At 43.0% G+C, this 16,513-nt stretch overlaps 1 protein-coding gene across 1 annotated transcript in view; it reads left to right on the plus strand.

Annotated features, from left to right (window-relative positions):
* Positions 1-16,513, plus strand: part of TDRD9 (tudor domain containing 9) — a 117,259-nt gene that overhangs the window by 59,200 nt on the left and 41,546 nt on the right. The window contains exons 14-21 of the mRNA XM_063439181.1: positions 1,463-1,557; positions 5,888-6,019; positions 7,427-7,592; positions 7,674-7,737; positions 9,522-9,585; positions 9,769-9,813; positions 10,659-10,826; positions 16,406-16,513. Coding sequence (XP_063295251.1) covers positions 1,463-1,557; positions 5,888-6,019; positions 7,427-7,592; positions 7,674-7,737; positions 9,522-9,585; positions 9,769-9,813; positions 10,659-10,826; positions 16,406-16,513 — 842 coding nt within the window. The remainder of the gene's footprint in view (positions 1-1,462; positions 1,558-5,887; positions 6,020-7,426; positions 7,593-7,673; positions 7,738-9,521; positions 9,586-9,768; positions 9,814-10,658; positions 10,827-16,405) is intronic.

The raw sequence follows: 16,513 nt of genomic DNA on the forward strand, positions 1-16,513 counted from the left end.
GTTTGGGTTCAACAAGTAGTAAGCATATTTGAGTTCAGCCGAGACTCTTCTTAAAGATTTGTTTGGCTTGGCTTCAGGGTAACATGTTACATGGGTCACATTGATCCTTATTAATCACTTTCTCCCCAATCTCATAGTTTCTCATAATGTTTGTTTGAAAAAAAATAAAAATATATATATATATATTTGTTCTTTTTTATGTTTATCTACCTGTATGACTGTACCTTCATGTTGCCTATAACTTTTATGGTATCTATTGGTCCTCCTGATATTTTTATGCTTTAACACCATTACTTGGTTATCTAAACAGCTCTTATTCCAAGTCTACTGATACATACATATACTGATTGTCACTTTTGTCAATATGTTCTTGAAAACATCAATAAAAATATTATACATAAAAATATAGTTGCTACCTATTTATTTTAATTTTGTATTTTTGTTGTGCAGGTAAGTACATTGTTAAATCAAGCCCCACAACAGCGTGCACGAGGATTACAGGGCGAGCAATGGCATGAGCATATGCACAGTATTTTAATATTTTGTAATGCCTAAGTGAGCTTAATGTAACATAGGAACATGTATAAGAACTTGGATTGTGTGGTCTGCATGTGGTATAACTTATTATATGGAAGCTATGCGTTGCAAGAGCCAAACCTGGCTGTGTGCTGATTGATAACGGGTGGTAACTAAGATTAGCCCTAGGCTGGAGCTCAGGAATCGAGTCCTATTTATTTTTTTAAAAATGTTTGCATTCAGAAATGTTTTTATTGCCCCATGTGTCTGGTTTGAATATGGTGTCCCTTCTTACGTAGACATTTTACTTTTAGCAGCCACTTTTTAGAAATTGCTTTTGCTGGCAGTTGTAGGTACTGCCTTTTTCAGGAGACCCAGTTAATCATAGGATGTTGAAATAGGGTCTCACTAAGGAGATAGAATTATCTAGCCCTAACTGAAATAAGCTGATGATGTGCACCAGGGTGTGGCGTAAAAGAGGCAGAACTCTGAGGTTTTAAGATAATACGACTGAAGATGCTGCATGAGAGACTCCTGCTCATTGAGTACAGGAGGATGATGGCAATCTGGGAGGTGGACATTCGACAGGGAATTACCAATGTAGGGTAGTCAAAGGTTTCAGGTTAGGTGCTGCTGGCATTTTGTGGTTATTGGTAACGGAGGCCTGGGTGGCACTGGAGAAAAATTACTAAGTTTCACTCCTACTGGAGCACACTAGCTCTAGTTGGTCAATGGTGTTGATGCAGTGCCCATAGTTGGAGCCTGTTAATGGAAGCATAATGAGGCACTAGACCTCTTGGCCTGTTAAACTTGCCTTCAAATTAATTCTCTTTTAATCCATACTTACATTGCTATATGCGTTCAAAAATCGGTATGTATATATCTGTGTTTATCTAGAATTATGTTGTTAATACAGATTTTACTGGACTGTGTTTATTCATTGCAGGACGAGCTGGACGGGTTTCCAAAGGGTACTGTTACCGGTTAATTCAAAAAGACTTCTGGAACAATATACCTGATGTTATTGTCCCTGAAATGCAGGTAATTACAACATTTTATGAATGTTCTTAAAATAGTGTATATAAATAGTCAGAGGCGGCTCTAGACTTTAGGAGGCCTTAGGCGAAACACAAACATGAGGCCCCACTAACAAAAAAGTGTCACATATACACATTGATGCACTGTCTACCTGTGTATGTGCCTGAGAGTGTGTCTGACAGAGAGTATCCTTGTGTGTGCGAATGTATGTCTCTGTGAGCATGTTTGCGTTTTTGTCTGAGACCCTATGTGTATGGGGTAGCTGATGGTGAGAGGGAGCGGGGGGTGTGATGGTGAGAGGGAGCGGGGGGTGTGATGGTGAGAGGGAGCGGGGGGTGTGATGGTGAGAGGGAGCGGGGGGTGTGATGGTGAGAGGGAGCGGGGGGTGTGATGGTGAGAGGGAGCGGGGGGTGTGATGGTGAGAGGGAGCGGGGGTGTGATGGTGAGAGGGAGCGGGGGGTGTGATGGTGAGAGGGAGCAGGGGGGTGATGGTGAAAGGGAGCAGGGGGGTGATGGTAATGTGAGAGGGAGCGGGGGGTGATGGTAATGTGAGAGGGGGTAATGCGAGAGTGAGAGGGGGTAATGCGAGAGTGAGAGGGGGTAATGCGAGAGTGAGAGGGGGTAATGCGAGAGTGAGAGGGGGTAATGCGAGAGTGAGAGGGGGTAATGCGAGAGTGAGAGGGGGTAATGTGAGAGGGGGTAATGCGAGAGTGAGAGGGGGTAATGCGAGAGTGAGAGGGGGTAATGCGAGAGTGAGAGGGGGTAATGCGAGAGTGAGGGGGGGCTAATGCGAGAGTGAGGGGGGGCTAATGCGAGAGTGAGGGGGGGCTAATGCGAGAGTGGGGGGGCTAATGCGAGAGTGGGGGGGCTAATGCGAGAGTGGGGGGGCTAATGCGAGAGTGGGGGGGCTAATGCGAGAGTGGGGGGGCTAATGCGAGAGTGGGGGGGCTAATGCGAGAGTGGGGGGGCTAATGCGAGAGTGGGGGGGCTAATGCGAGAGTGGGGGGGCTAATGCGAGAGTGGGGGGGTAATGTGTGAGTGGGGGAGGCTGAGGGTGGTGACGGAGGGTTATGCTGAGGGTGGTGATGATGAGGGTGGTGAGGGGCGATGCTGAGGGTGGTGAGGGGCGATGCTGAGGGTGGTGATGCTGAGGGTGGTGGGGGGTGAGGCTGAGGGGGGTGATGTTGAGGGTGGTGGTGGGTGGTGAAGCTGAGGGTGGTGAGGAGTGATGCTGAGGGTGGTGGGAGGTGAGGCTGAGGGTGGCGGGGGTTTATGGGGGATGGTGAGGCTGAGGGTGGTGGGGGTGAGGGTGAAGGGGTAATGGTGAGGGTGGTGGGGGTGAGGCTGAGGGTGGGGAGGGGTGATGGTGGTGGGGGTGAAGCTGAGGGTGGTGGGGGGTGATGGTGGTGGGGGGTGAAGCTGAGGGTGGTGGGGGGTGATGGTGGTGGTGGGTGTGAGGGTGGTGGGGGGTGAGGCTGAGGGTGGTGGGGGTGATGGTGGTGGGGAGTGAGGCTGAGGGTGGTGATGGTGGTGGTGGGTGGTGAGGCTGAGGGTGGTTGGGGTGATGGTGGTGGGGGGGGGGCTGAGGGTGGTGGGGTGATGGTGGTGGGGGGTGAAGCTGAGGGTGGTGGGGGTGATGGTGGTGGTGGGGGGTGAGGCTGAGGGTGGTGGGGGTGATGGTGAGGGTGGGGAGGGGTGGTGGGAGTGAGGCTGAGGGTGGTGGGGGTGATGGTGGTGGGGGGTGAAGCTGAGGGTGGTGGGGGTGATGGTGGTGGTGGGGGGTGAGCCTGAGGGTGGTGGGGGTGATGGTGAGGGTGGGGAGGGGTGGTGGGGGTGAGGGTGAGGGTGGGGAGGGGTGGTGGGGGTGAGGCTGAGGGTGGTGGGGGTGATGGTGGTAGTGGGGGTGAGGCTGAGGGTGGTGGGGGTGAGGCTGAGGGGGGTGGGGGGTGATGGGGAGGGAGAGCCTACCTTTCCCTGGTGGTCCAGTGGGCTTCCTGGTGGTCCGGTGGCCACTGCTCACGGTCTGCAGCTCCTCAGAGCTGCAGACTGTGTAATCTCGCGAGATTTCAGAGCGTTGCCGTGGTAACCCGCGGCAACGCTCTGATTGGCCAATTCTCGCGAGTCACATGGTCTGCAGCTCTGCTCACTGCGGAGCTGCAGACCAGTGTCTGCGGTGGCTGGCCGGGCAGCCGCCGGGCCCCCTCCTGGTGTCAGGTCCTCGGTCACTGACCGAGGACCTGACACACTCTGCCAACAGGCGGTTTAGGCGGCCGCGAGGCCCCCGCCAGCGCGAGGCCTTAGGCGGCCGCCTAAACCGCCTAATTAGAGAGCCGCCTCTGTAAATAGTAAATTCATTGAGCTTTGAAATTGCTCTTTAGTGAATGAGCGAGTGCATATTTTTTGTCTTTCATGTTATGTAATGTGTGTTCAAAGGTCACATTCTTTCTGGCTTCTACCATTGTATTCTGTGTTTAAAGGCACACTATAGGGTCAGGAACACAAACATGTATCCCTGACCATATAGTGTTAAAACCACCATCTCCCTAAATATAGAAATCTTACTTGTTTTCAAGTCTAGAGCTGCTTGCATTGTCACTGTTTCCTTTAGACCTGCCTGCTGACCTCATCAGAAGTGGTGGCCTCATCCAATCACAATGCTTTCCCATAGGTTTAGCCAGCATGATTCAAACACAGTCCTGGCCAATCAGCTTTTCCTCATAGAGATGAATTGAATCAATAAATCTCTATGGGGAAAGTTCAGTGTCTGCACACAGAGGGAGGAAATACGGAATGTTTGGATGCATTTTAGGCAACCATGACCCAGTAAGGATCTCAAACAGCCATCTGCGGAGTGGCTAGTGAAGTTATTACTAGGCGGTAATGTAAACACTGCATTTTCTCTGAAAAGACCGTGTTTACAGCAAAAAGCCTGAAGGGACTGATTCTACTCACCAGAACAAATTCAATAAGCTGTAGTTGTTTTGGTGACTATAGTGTCCCTTTAAATTATTTTAAAAGCTTATTCAACAATATTAAATGGAGTCCGTTGTCTGGAAGTGGAGTTTGTCCCACACCAGCTATTGCCACGTTGACTGTCAGATAATTGTGCAAATCATAGTCCACTAAGTGTCAGAGAGCCAAGGACAGATACCTCTGGTTTTAAATGAAATATTTTGTGACCCTGCATTAGCCTTCGCCAGTTCATTCTTTTCCAAACTATGGATTTCACAATTGTCATAGTATTTAATTGTAGTATTACATTACAAGGCACAGTCTTACCACAACCACAAACGGCAGCATACAATATTTTAAACACTATGTATCAGAGCTAATTTTCTATAAAAGCTGATACGATAAGGCAATTTAAAATAATATAATTCCTCACTAAACTTTTACCCCCAGTGTTATAAGTGAGATTACTTATTTAAACCGGAACGGAATAAACTTTGTTATGCAGTTTTATCTTACACAACTTTCTGCTTTGCGTTAACATGTATGCCTGAGGTTGATCAGACTATTCACTATGTAAGTCACCTGAACAACTTTAGCTTAATGAAGCAGTTTTGGTGTATAGAACATGCCTCTGCAGCCTCACTGCTCAATCCTCTGCCATTTAGGAGTTAAATCCCTTTATTTATGAACCCAAGTCACACCTCCCTGCATGTGACTTGCACAGCCTTCCATAAACACTTCCTGTAAAGAGAGCCCTATTTAGGCTTTCTTTATTGCAAGTTCTGTTTAATTAAGATTTTCTTATCCCCTGCTATGTTAATAGCTTGCTAGACCCTGCAAGATCCTCCTGTATGTGATTTAAAGTTCAATTTAGAGATTGAGATACAATTATTTAAGGTAAATTACATCTGTTTGAAAGTGAAACCAGTTGTTTTCATGCAGGCTCTGTCAATCATAGCCAGGGAAGGTGTGGCTAGGGCTGCATAAACAGAAACAAAGTGATTTAACTCCTAAATGACAGTGAATTGAGCAGTGAAATTGCAGGGGAATTATCTATACACTAAAACTGCTTTATTTAGTAAAGATATTTAGGTGACTATAGTGTTCCTTTAAAGCAGCAACTCATTGAGATATATTTATACATTAAGTGTAATCACTGCTTAGTTTACATCTTTTTTTTAATTTACGTTGACAGTCCCAAGAGAACTGCACGGTATTTGTTTGCGGAGACATTGAGCGCAAGTCCTTTATTTTTGTCTATATATAAATGTTTATATCTGTGTGACATTAATACATCTTTACAGTAAAGTTGATATAAGGAATCTTTTTGTTGAGCATCTCTCTTATTACTTATCTTGACATTTTCCTTTCTTCCTTTAAGCGGAAACCTTTGGGGAGTACAATATTGAAGGTGAAACTCCTTGACATGGGAGAGCCTCGAGTGCTGCTTTCAACGGCGCTGTCTCCTCCTAGAATCTCTGACATTGAACGCACTATACTTTTGCTTAAGGAGGTAAGTGTCTGTTTTGTTTCAAAAGAATATGTCCGGGTATTGTACATGAAGTTTTTAGATGTAAACCTTTTAGGGTGAAGTGTATTTTAAAGCTCTTTATTTTTTGTGTAGATTTTTTTTATTCAAGGGCCTCCTAGTTTTTAATGCCGAATTTGTTAGAAAATATACTTTTACCTTCTTTTGCAGTTCTCTCTCCTCGCTTCTTTTCTTCTCTTTTCTATTCTGTTCTCTTCCCCTCTTTTCTATTCTGTTCTCTTCCCCTCTTTTCTATTGTTCTCTTCCCCTCTTTTCCATTCTGCGCTCTCCCCCCTCTTTTCCATTCTGCGCTCTCCCCCCTCTTTTCCATTCTGCTCTCTTCTTCTCTCTTTCCATTCTGCTCTCTTCTTCTCTCTTTCCATTCTGCTCTCTTCTTCTCTCTTTCCATTCTGCTCTCTTCTTCTCTTTCCATTCTGCTCTCTTCCCCCTCTTTTCCATTCTGCTCTCTTCCCCCTTTTTTCCATTCTGCTCTCTTCCCCCTTTTTTCCATTCTGCTCTCTTCCCCTTCTTTTCCATTCTGCTCTCTTCCCCTTCTTTTCCATTCTGCTCTCTTCCCCTTCTTTTCCATTCTGCTCTCTTCACCCTCTTTTCCATTTTGCTATCTTCCCCCTCTTTTCCATTGCTCTTTCCACGTTTATTCATTGATTTCCACCATCTCTTCCTCTTCCCCCTATAAGATTGTGTCCTCTGATAATATTTGATGACTGATGGGAGTCCAGTGTCTCCAGGATTTTAGATGGAATTCCTATTTTAATCCTAGGTTGGGGTAGGCAACCTTCGGCACTCCGGATGTTGGACTACATCTCCCCTGATCATTATGGGTTAAAGAGGTTTGTGGGAAATGTAGTTCACAACATCTGGAGTATGCCAATAATTGCCTTTGTCTATCCTAGGTTATCTTTTTTCCACAAAAAAAGGATTACTGGCCCATTGAAGGGCTTATAGAAAGTTTTTGGAAATCTTATTTTTGAGGAGGGTACAGAACAATCTGGAGTAAACTTCTTTTCACAGAATCCCTTAAACCAAACCAAGACAAGTATTGGTGGAAATGGGATTTGAAGTCTGCCTGGATTATTGAAAATGTTGGAGGAAAATTGTGCTGGTATAACTGCAAATAGGATTTACCTATCTTTACCTAAGATGTTTTTTTAATTTTTGTTCCTTGTAGTGCAGCTATATTTACCTTACTAACCTATGTGGCTTGAAGGGGGATTCCAGTCTTATGTGTTATCTTGTCACTGATTGTCATAAAGTAAAATAAATTAAATAAGAAGCCTCTTTCCCATACATTAGTATGTTATGTCACGTATAATACAATCCTACAAATGTTTCCTGGTGTTACAATGAATTGTTTTCATGCCATCAATGTAGGTGGGAGCACTTGCAGTAAATTCAAATCAGGAAGATGAAAATCCCTACAATGGTGAACTGACGTTTCTGGGGAAAGTTCTTGCACAGTTACCTGTTGACCTTCAGCTTGGGAAACTTATTGTTCTTGGTCATGTTTTTGGATGCCTGGACGAGTGCCTTATTATTGGTATGTAACTAGAAAAGAATTATTGTGTTCACACAGAGTAATGTCCAGTCTTGCTAACATTTTCCTTTTGTATTTTCACAGCTGCAGCTCTGTCCCTCCGGAGTTTTTTTGCTATGCCGTTTAGGCAACTTCTTGATGGTTACAGGTAAAGCCTGTAATTTATTTCCTTTGTGAAATAAACATTTACAGTGGAACCTCTGAGCTCAAACGGCCCCTTAACCAAACAATTCGGTAGTCGAGAAAAAAATGTCTTGGTACCCGAACAAACCATGCCACAAACATGTTCAATTATAAATGTCTCACTTTAGACACATTTAGAAATGCCAGAAGAACAGATACCTATCCACATCCAACCAATAATATTTTTTTTCCTTTCTACTTAAAGCGGCACTGTCATGCCGAACTTACCTTTCTTTAATCGGTTCCTCTTTTCTCCCTCTGTCAGGATATGTTCTTCATTTCTTCCTGTCTGCTCTAGTTTTCTTTAACACTTAAGCCAAAGTAGGGTCTATTTGTCTTATGGAGGTTTCCTACGCCTGACCATCTATGACCATCTATGACTATCTATGACCAGGGGAGGAGCAAAGTGTGCTTCATTTCCGGTGGTCAGAGAAATTTTCCCACAATTCTTACCTTTCCTCCGTGTTCCCGCGATGCTTCCTTTCACATTTCATAAACGTCTTGTCACTTAGACAGAACGCCAGCAAAAGCCAGCAAAACTACAGAAAAGAATGAGAACAGTTTCTCCATTCATGTTAGGACGCAATTCGGGACTTTGTTTGGATCGGAATTTCATTCGAATTAATCAAACTCCGATCCTATTCGTGCCGCGGCTGCATCTTGCAGTATTAGGGAGCTATCTACCAAAAGGCTGAAAGACCTAAATTTGTCTTTCAGCCAAATTTCCTAATACTAATCAGGGATAGGCAACCTTCGGCTCTCCAGATGTTGTGGACTACATCCCCCATAATGCTCTTACACACATAATGCTGGCAAAGCATCATGGGAGGTGTAGTCCAAAACATCTGGAGAGTCGAAGGTTTCCCGCCCCTGCACTAAGTAAAGATTACTTAGTATTAGTAAATTCTTCCCCTACTTGCTATATCGCGAGTAGGGGCATGTCTACTAAACAGTGAGAAGCTGTTTGTAGTGTGGGCTGTGGTTGGTAGAGGGAGCGTTTTGGAAGCCTGGTAATAATGTGAGGTGGCTGGTGCCATGGGACACCACGGGAGGCCCAGATCCCTACCTACTCCCCTCACACTAAAAATAGTGAGGGGAAATAAAATAACTAAGTGCCTGTAAAAACAAAACAAAAACAAACTTACCATTTGATGTTGTCTTTTTTCTAAAATCGTAATTTTTCAGCCCCAAAAAAGGCCAAATAAAAAACATCGTACCCGTCTAACTTGTAAAAATAGCACAAAAAAACTAGGTTATATGGTGTGCTTGGGGCCATTTGGGGGAGTCTAGGGGGTGAATTAGATGTGGAGTCGGTAGGGAGGTTAAACAGCTTTAAGCCATCAACTCTCATCATTACAGGTAAAGTGAAGTTACGTTTTCTTTTATTTATTATTTGTGTTTTGTTTTTTTCTATATGATTTTTTGCATATAAGGCATTATTAAACTGTAAAATGTGTGTTAAAATGTTGTAACTTTAGGGGTCTGCAACGGCCGAATCAAATTTTACATTAATATCTTATGGGAAATGTTGATTCGGTTCTCGAACAAATCGGAACTCGAACAGCCTTCTGGAACGGACTAAGTTCGAGTTCCGAGGTTCCACTGTATATACTCTGTTATACCTTTCAGATTTTGTAGTTTCCCTAACGTTTACTTTGCCATTCTGTGATTAGAACATCGAGTAACATCTCTCCGTAGTTTAGAACCAATGGCTGACACGTGATTTTTCTTCTTGTGTATTATTTGTAGGAGTAAGTTAACTTTCTCTGCCAACAGCAGAAGTGATTGCATCGCACTAGTGGATGCTTTCAAGGTAAATGCTTTGTTTGGCAATGTGTATATTTTGAAAATAAATGATTTTATGTTGTGTTTTGTCCTTTTGTATGTAAGGAAATACAAGTATTACAGTATAATTTTCCTACACAACATTGCAATGTGAATTCCTTTTAACATAACAATTTTCTTTACTCATGTTTTATATTTCTCTCATATTTAGCTATGGCGGGATCGCAAAACAAGAGGAGAGTTGGCGTTTCCCAAGGTTTGTGCAACATTGAAAACTTAAGGAATCAACAACAGAATCCCATTATTTGATGGTACTGCTTTGAAATGTGGATCAGCCGTTCCAGCTTCACTATATACATTAAAATAGGTGTGGGAGAGGGAGTCACTCTCATTAGAATTGTGCTTTCCGGTGCCCTCTACACCCCAGTCTTATTGATAAGTCCAGGAGGATTTTCATATAAAGCCTGCCGTTCGTGTACGTGCTGTGATCAAATGTATTGGCCGTCAGGGTTCTTTACTGAAGGGAGAATTTTAAAATGAACTTGAAATTCAAGGCGAAAATAGCCGAACTGAAAGAATAGCTGAAAATGTTTCCATTTCGACTATTTTCTCTTAAAATGTATAATTCGCCTTGGAATTCTCGCTCTAGTGAATAACCCTCGGTTTGAACTCTTGAAACTTTATGGGGAAAATGTTTCACGTTTAGATGTTGTTAGCTCAATGGTTTAAATGTTATTCATATAACTCCCAATTCTTTAAAAGATCACATAATTAAAGGCCACCCCAAATAGCGTGTGCAGCAACCTCACAATAAGTACGGGTGGATATCTTGTCCGTCATTTCATTCCTGCGTTATCGCCTTCTGATTCCTTAGTGACTGCCATCTTGGAGGTGACGTTATCTAGAATGGCCTTTTCCTTGTCTTTTTTTAGGACTGTAGTGCGTTTAAATACAATTTATCCAATTCCTTTGTAAGCTGTTTTTTTATTTTTTTAATTTACATTTGTTTAAGATTCATTGTATTTAAGTTAAGATTCATGTTCACCTATATCTGTATGAGTAACATGTGTTGGTTAATGTTTATATTTGTATATTAAACAGGATGAGTTGGAATGGGGCAGAGCAAACTATTTTCAGATCAAGAGACTAAGAGATGTGTCTGCTTTATATGAAGAACTTAAGGAGAGGGTCTCCCATTACAATATGCATGTTACCAGTAATGTGAGCACGGACCCAGATTATAAATACAAACAGCGCTTTGTCCTCCAGGTATGCTTTCACCTCTGCAACTACATTTCCCTGAACTTTTTATTGTTTTCTGATCCGCTTGAAGTTAAATAAAAAATGTTTTACAAAATGCAATGCAATATGCATTAATTTCTCTTTTTCTCTGCCTTCTATATGTTCTGTTGAGATGAGTCAAAGAGACATCAAGTTCACCCCATAAACAGGCAGTTTAAATTCTTACTGATGAGATCACCGCTGAGCAGATAATCCAACTTTAAACGTTTCCAGATGTCCCCTGATATTCCAACAAAATCTGAATTTGTTTCATTTCTCTCCCACAAAACCTGTACATTCTTATCTTCCTGCTCCATTTTTTACATTTATTTTTCCAAATTCTTTATTTTGGCAATCACATAGACTGCATCATTTCAACACTATACGGCTTGTGTGTACTTTCGGTGTCCGCCAGGTGTTTATAACGTGTAACTTGAGAGGTAAAGAAAAAAGTGAGAAGTGAGAGAGTATGGGAAAGTTAAGCTAAATTGAAGAAACCGGAAAATAAGTAAATAGTTGATCTCCAAAGGGGCCGAGCTCAGGATATGCCTTATAGTAAGCAGTGGGTCAACGTAAGCTGGTATCCTGTACCTTAGCCTTGACACCTTCGGGGCTCTACATTTTAGAATGTTTTAGAACATTTGATTGCTAACCCACCCACAGTGGTTTCAACATAACACTGCTGTTCAGGCTGGATATAATTCACATTAGTAATACAATGGTATATTAATCAATACGGCTGAGGAGGGGGCAATTTTGAGAGCCACGGAAATCCTTTTGTTTGTCAAACTGTTCCCGAATAGTTCCCATACAGTTTGAGAAAGTTATTGTGATGTCATCCACAGACTCTTTTCCACCATAAATATAAACAGTTCAAAAACTCAACACTATTGTTGAGGCTTATAATGGCAAAAGTGCTACTTTAGTTAAGTGGTCATCCTCTGCGACCTCACTGGAGTCTCCTTTTGCCCCAGAATGCCTTTCGGTTTTGTCCGTAATGCTACAAATAAATATTATTTATTTCATTGTGTGCAGATGTGTGGGATTCCTAAAACAAATTAGTGTTTTGTGTTCAATTGTTCATATATTGGAAAACTAGCTGTGGTTTTCATGAATGAACCAACAGATTGGCCCTTCTTACTGCTTTATTAATCCCTGGTATTACTGTGTAAGTGTCCTTAAAAGGCTCCTCCAACTTTTGGGATATTATTGCAAATAGCCACAGGAAGAAATCAGTGACAGACCAACGAAAGTGCCCACTGTACGATAGGTTTGACACAACTTACATCTTTGTATTAAAACAATTGAGATTTTATAATCTTTAGTATTTTTTGTAATTTTTAAAGTGCCCAGATACTTTATCATATGACTAGTCACACGTCAGAGAAAATTTTCACTAATTCTGAAATTACTATTTTATCCTCGATGTCTCTCCACAAGTCTGTACCCAACAAACCAATAGATCCTGTTTTGTTTTTTTTCAACGGGGAAAAATGTAAATAAAAAATATTTGAATTTTTTAAAAACTTGCCCTTGTGTTGTAAAACAAAATACTAGACTTGTGCACAACATAAAAAATTCAGCTTGTGTGAATTTGTCCTGAAGAAATTTTTGATTAAAACAAACCATTTTGACCATGTGGTGTTTACGTTTAGAGGTATTTTCATATCTGTGATGGTTCTGGCAAAACCAGTTTGAGCGAACCAAAATGGGGCTAAAATATACATTGCAATACCATTACCACCCCTGACAAAACAAGAGAGACAACTTGGGCGGAGCATAAGACAGTGATAAGAGGAATCTTCATTAAACTAGCGACGACTAAAAAGAAGAAAAAATGTAAAAGACTAAACGAACTGTTGACCGACCTTCGACGACTAGAACACCAGCACCAGAGTAACCAAAGTGGCGAGACCTTGCGACGCCTAGAAGTAATGCGGTATGATATCCGCTCCCTGCTACTAGATGACACTGCCAAATCCATGACTTGGTCGAAGCGCACTTTTTACAAAAAGGCCAATAAGATGGACACGCTCCTGGCAAGAGTCCTCAAACCTAGACAGAGACGCGGACATGTCACCTCCATACGACACCCTGACGGTTCTATCAAAACCATGCCCTCAGATGTAGCCAAGATATTTACCACATTCTATAAATCACTTTATAATCACTCCCTGAACACGGAGATGCATATAGCACACAATGTGGAAATGACACATGACTTCCTGACCGACTTGGGATTACCCCGACTGTCTCAGGAAGCGATCAATACAATGGCAGCGGAGATCTTGCCGGAGGAGGTAGACCGGGCTATATCGGAGCTGAAAGGGAACAGGGCCCCCGGACCAGATGGTTTTGACGGGACTTATTATAAGACATTCAAGGACGAACTCACCCCCCGAATGACTGCTCTATTTAACGGATTTAGGGAGGGGGGTACACCTAACCAAGACATGTCCCTAGCCACCATCGTCCTATTACCAAAACCTGACAAAGACCCTCTCTTGCCCAAAAGCTACAGACCAATTTCACTTATAAATCACAACTTGAAAATCCTTGCAAAGATACAAGCTGATAGACTAAACCCCTACCTCACAGAACTTATAGACCCAGACCAAGTAGGTTTTATACCTGGTAGGCAATTGTTCGAGAACACTCGCAGAAATATCGACCTCATATGGAAGCAGGCAGCCACTAACACCCCAACGTTACTTTTTGTCAATCGACGCAGAAAAAGCCTTTGATAGGGTCCAATGGCCCTATTTATTTACACTATTATCGCATATAGGCTTTCCCGAACAATCCCTAACCTTATTAAAGGCCATGTATACTAATGTCCACGCGCAGGTGAAAATCTCGGGAGCTCCACTTCGACCATTCCAACTCAATAACGGGACTCGTCAGGGCTGCCCCCCTCTCTCCATTACTATTCGCACTTTCGCTTGAACCCCTACTCCAGGCATTGAGGAAACATCCAGAAATAAAGGGGGTCAAAGTGGGAGGGAGTGAATACTTGGTTTCGGCGTACGCGGATGACGTGCTCTTGACGCTCACCGACCCTGCAAACTCGATGAGAGCCCTTCAAGACGTCCTGCGGAAATACGGGGAAATCTCGGGCTACAAAGGTAACATGATTAAGTCTAGCGCCCTTCCAATAAACATACCAGAGGGCGATATAACCTCGTTGCGAAACACATATCACATACGCATTGAACACCAGTCATTAAAATAGCTAGGGATACGCCTGACAGCAAAACCAACACAGCTGTACAACCAAAATTATACACCGACGATCAAAACACTAATCAGGGAACTAGAGATGCCGTAAAAATGAATATACAATACCCATACACATTCCCAAGGCACAACTACAACCCATGTAACAAACAATGGGGGCCTTCATATGGCAAAACAAACGCCATGGGATCTTGAGACACACATTGTATAGACCAAAAAACAGGTGGGCTAGGACTGCCCAATCTAAATCTCTATTATACCGCAAGCCAACTGGCACAGGTTGCAATGTGGCACACTCCCCCGGGTGAAAGAAAGTGGGTAGATCTAGAATCTCTCATTGTGGGAGCGGATCTGCCACAATACCTCATATGGGTACCCAAAATATACAGACCCATAATCAGGGTTACGTGCCCGACAATACTCAGTTCCATACAAACATGGGATTCCACTGCACTCAAATATGGTTTGGCGTCTGCCCCGTCCCCACTTATGCCTTATCTACGAAATAGAGGATTTATCCCGGGAATGACAGCCATAGATTTCCGGAACATAGAGCGAACAGGACTAAAACGCATTTGCCAGTTATATCAGGGAACAGAGATAGTCTCATTCGATTCCCTGGGGCCAGAGACCACCTGACACCCGCCGACTTTTTTCTAAACTTACAAATTAAGGAATATGCTAAACTACCACACATACATATAGCCTCACGAAAAACAAAAACATTCTTTGAAAACATATGTATGCAGGAAAATATGCCTAAAGGCTTAATATCACTTCTCTATACCCACCTATGCTCAGAATCTAGGGAATGGGGGAACCTCACATATACGACCCAATGGGAGAACGATCTTGGGGAGGAACTGGAAGGGATAGATTGGCAAGAAATCTGGGAAGCTAATAAAACCTCCTCGGTTTGCATCACGCTGCAGGAGCAATCTGTTAAAACAATGCTCCGATGGTATACCACCCCTGTCAAACTGTACCACATGAGGAAAACTCCCACTGTTTTTTGTTGGAGAGGCTGTGGGATGAAAGGAACATATATGTGGTGGGCGTGCCCCGTTAATAGCAGATTTTGGACACAAATTAAAGACATACTGACCCAGATCTTCTCCAGGGCCCCAGACCTGGACCCATGGCTATACCTACTTAATAGACCAATCGACGGGTGGACCAGAAGCGAGCAAAAGCTCATACACAAAATCACATTGGCAGGAAGGAGAGCAGTGGCAGACGATTGGCTCAAACAGATGGCTCCCCCTATGGGAGGGGTAATCAACAGAATTAAAGAAGTCCACCTCATGGACGACCAGACGGCCAGGGTAAGTGATACCCAAAAGACATTTCAAAGAATATGGGAACCATGGGAAAACTGCCCCATAGGTACTTAGAGAGCGATGGGGCGCGCTCCTCGCCTTCCCTGCCCCCCGGTCCTCTCGGCCTTGTCCCTTCCACCTCTATTTCTGTTCTCTCCTTACGTTTCCTATCCATTTTCTCTATATGTGTCTACACTCTCTACCTATATCTTCAGGGGTAACCTGTTAACATTTGATAAATAAAATTACACCCAACAACCCTGCTTTAGAGATACATAGACACTACGTCCGGGCCCCTGGACTCCACGGAGCTACAGATACTGGGTCAGGCCCTGGTGAGGGTCTACGCAACATGCAGCAACTATTAACGGACCCGGGGTCGGAGGTGAAACCTAGACACTAGGAAAGCAAATCACCCTAGATAGAGGCAGTAGTAAGGGAATCAAAAAGTATAGCATACACCCCAAACTTCGGCCTAGAGCCAGAGATGTGGGATACATATACTTCTCTACTTTTGTTACTTGTTTATCAAAACTTAACATTGACTCCAGATGACCGGGCATGAAACTGTACCATCCAGGGATATCACATGTAATATATGTTATTCAATTTTGATGTTCAATGGCAATAATCTACTACACATGTTAACATTGTTCATATATGTACGATTTAATGTTTTGAGCATGCCAAGGCACGTCAATGCTAAATAAAGAATAAAAATAAAAAAAATAGAATTTGCATTGCAAAAACAGCTAAAAAAAATGTTTTGTTTTTTTGTAATTGCCTGTGCATAAAATCAACCATTTCTCTGGTGCCATGCACTGCTCCCCCATTGCTCGTTTTGTGTTGTTATACGTCTATATGGCATTCTGGAGTTGTGCAATTTCAACGAATCTACACTTTCCTAAAATTCGGACAACTCATGTTTTTTTAAACTGATTGTAAAAGTCCACAAAATACTAATGCACATGTAATGCCAATTGCTTTGTAACTACTTTTTATTCATTATAGATTGTCATGGCCGGAGCGTTTTACCCCAATTACTTCACTTACTCAGAGCCTGATGAAGCAACTGCCATAAAGGAACTTGGTGGAAAAGACCCAAGAACTACGGTTGTG

Source organism: Pelobates fuscus, chromosome 13, assembly GCF_036172605.1.
Source record: "Pelobates fuscus isolate aPelFus1 chromosome 13, aPelFus1.pri, whole genome shotgun sequence".
Classification (NCBI taxonomy): Eukaryota; Metazoa; Chordata; class Amphibia; order Anura; family Pelobatidae; genus Pelobates; species Pelobates fuscus.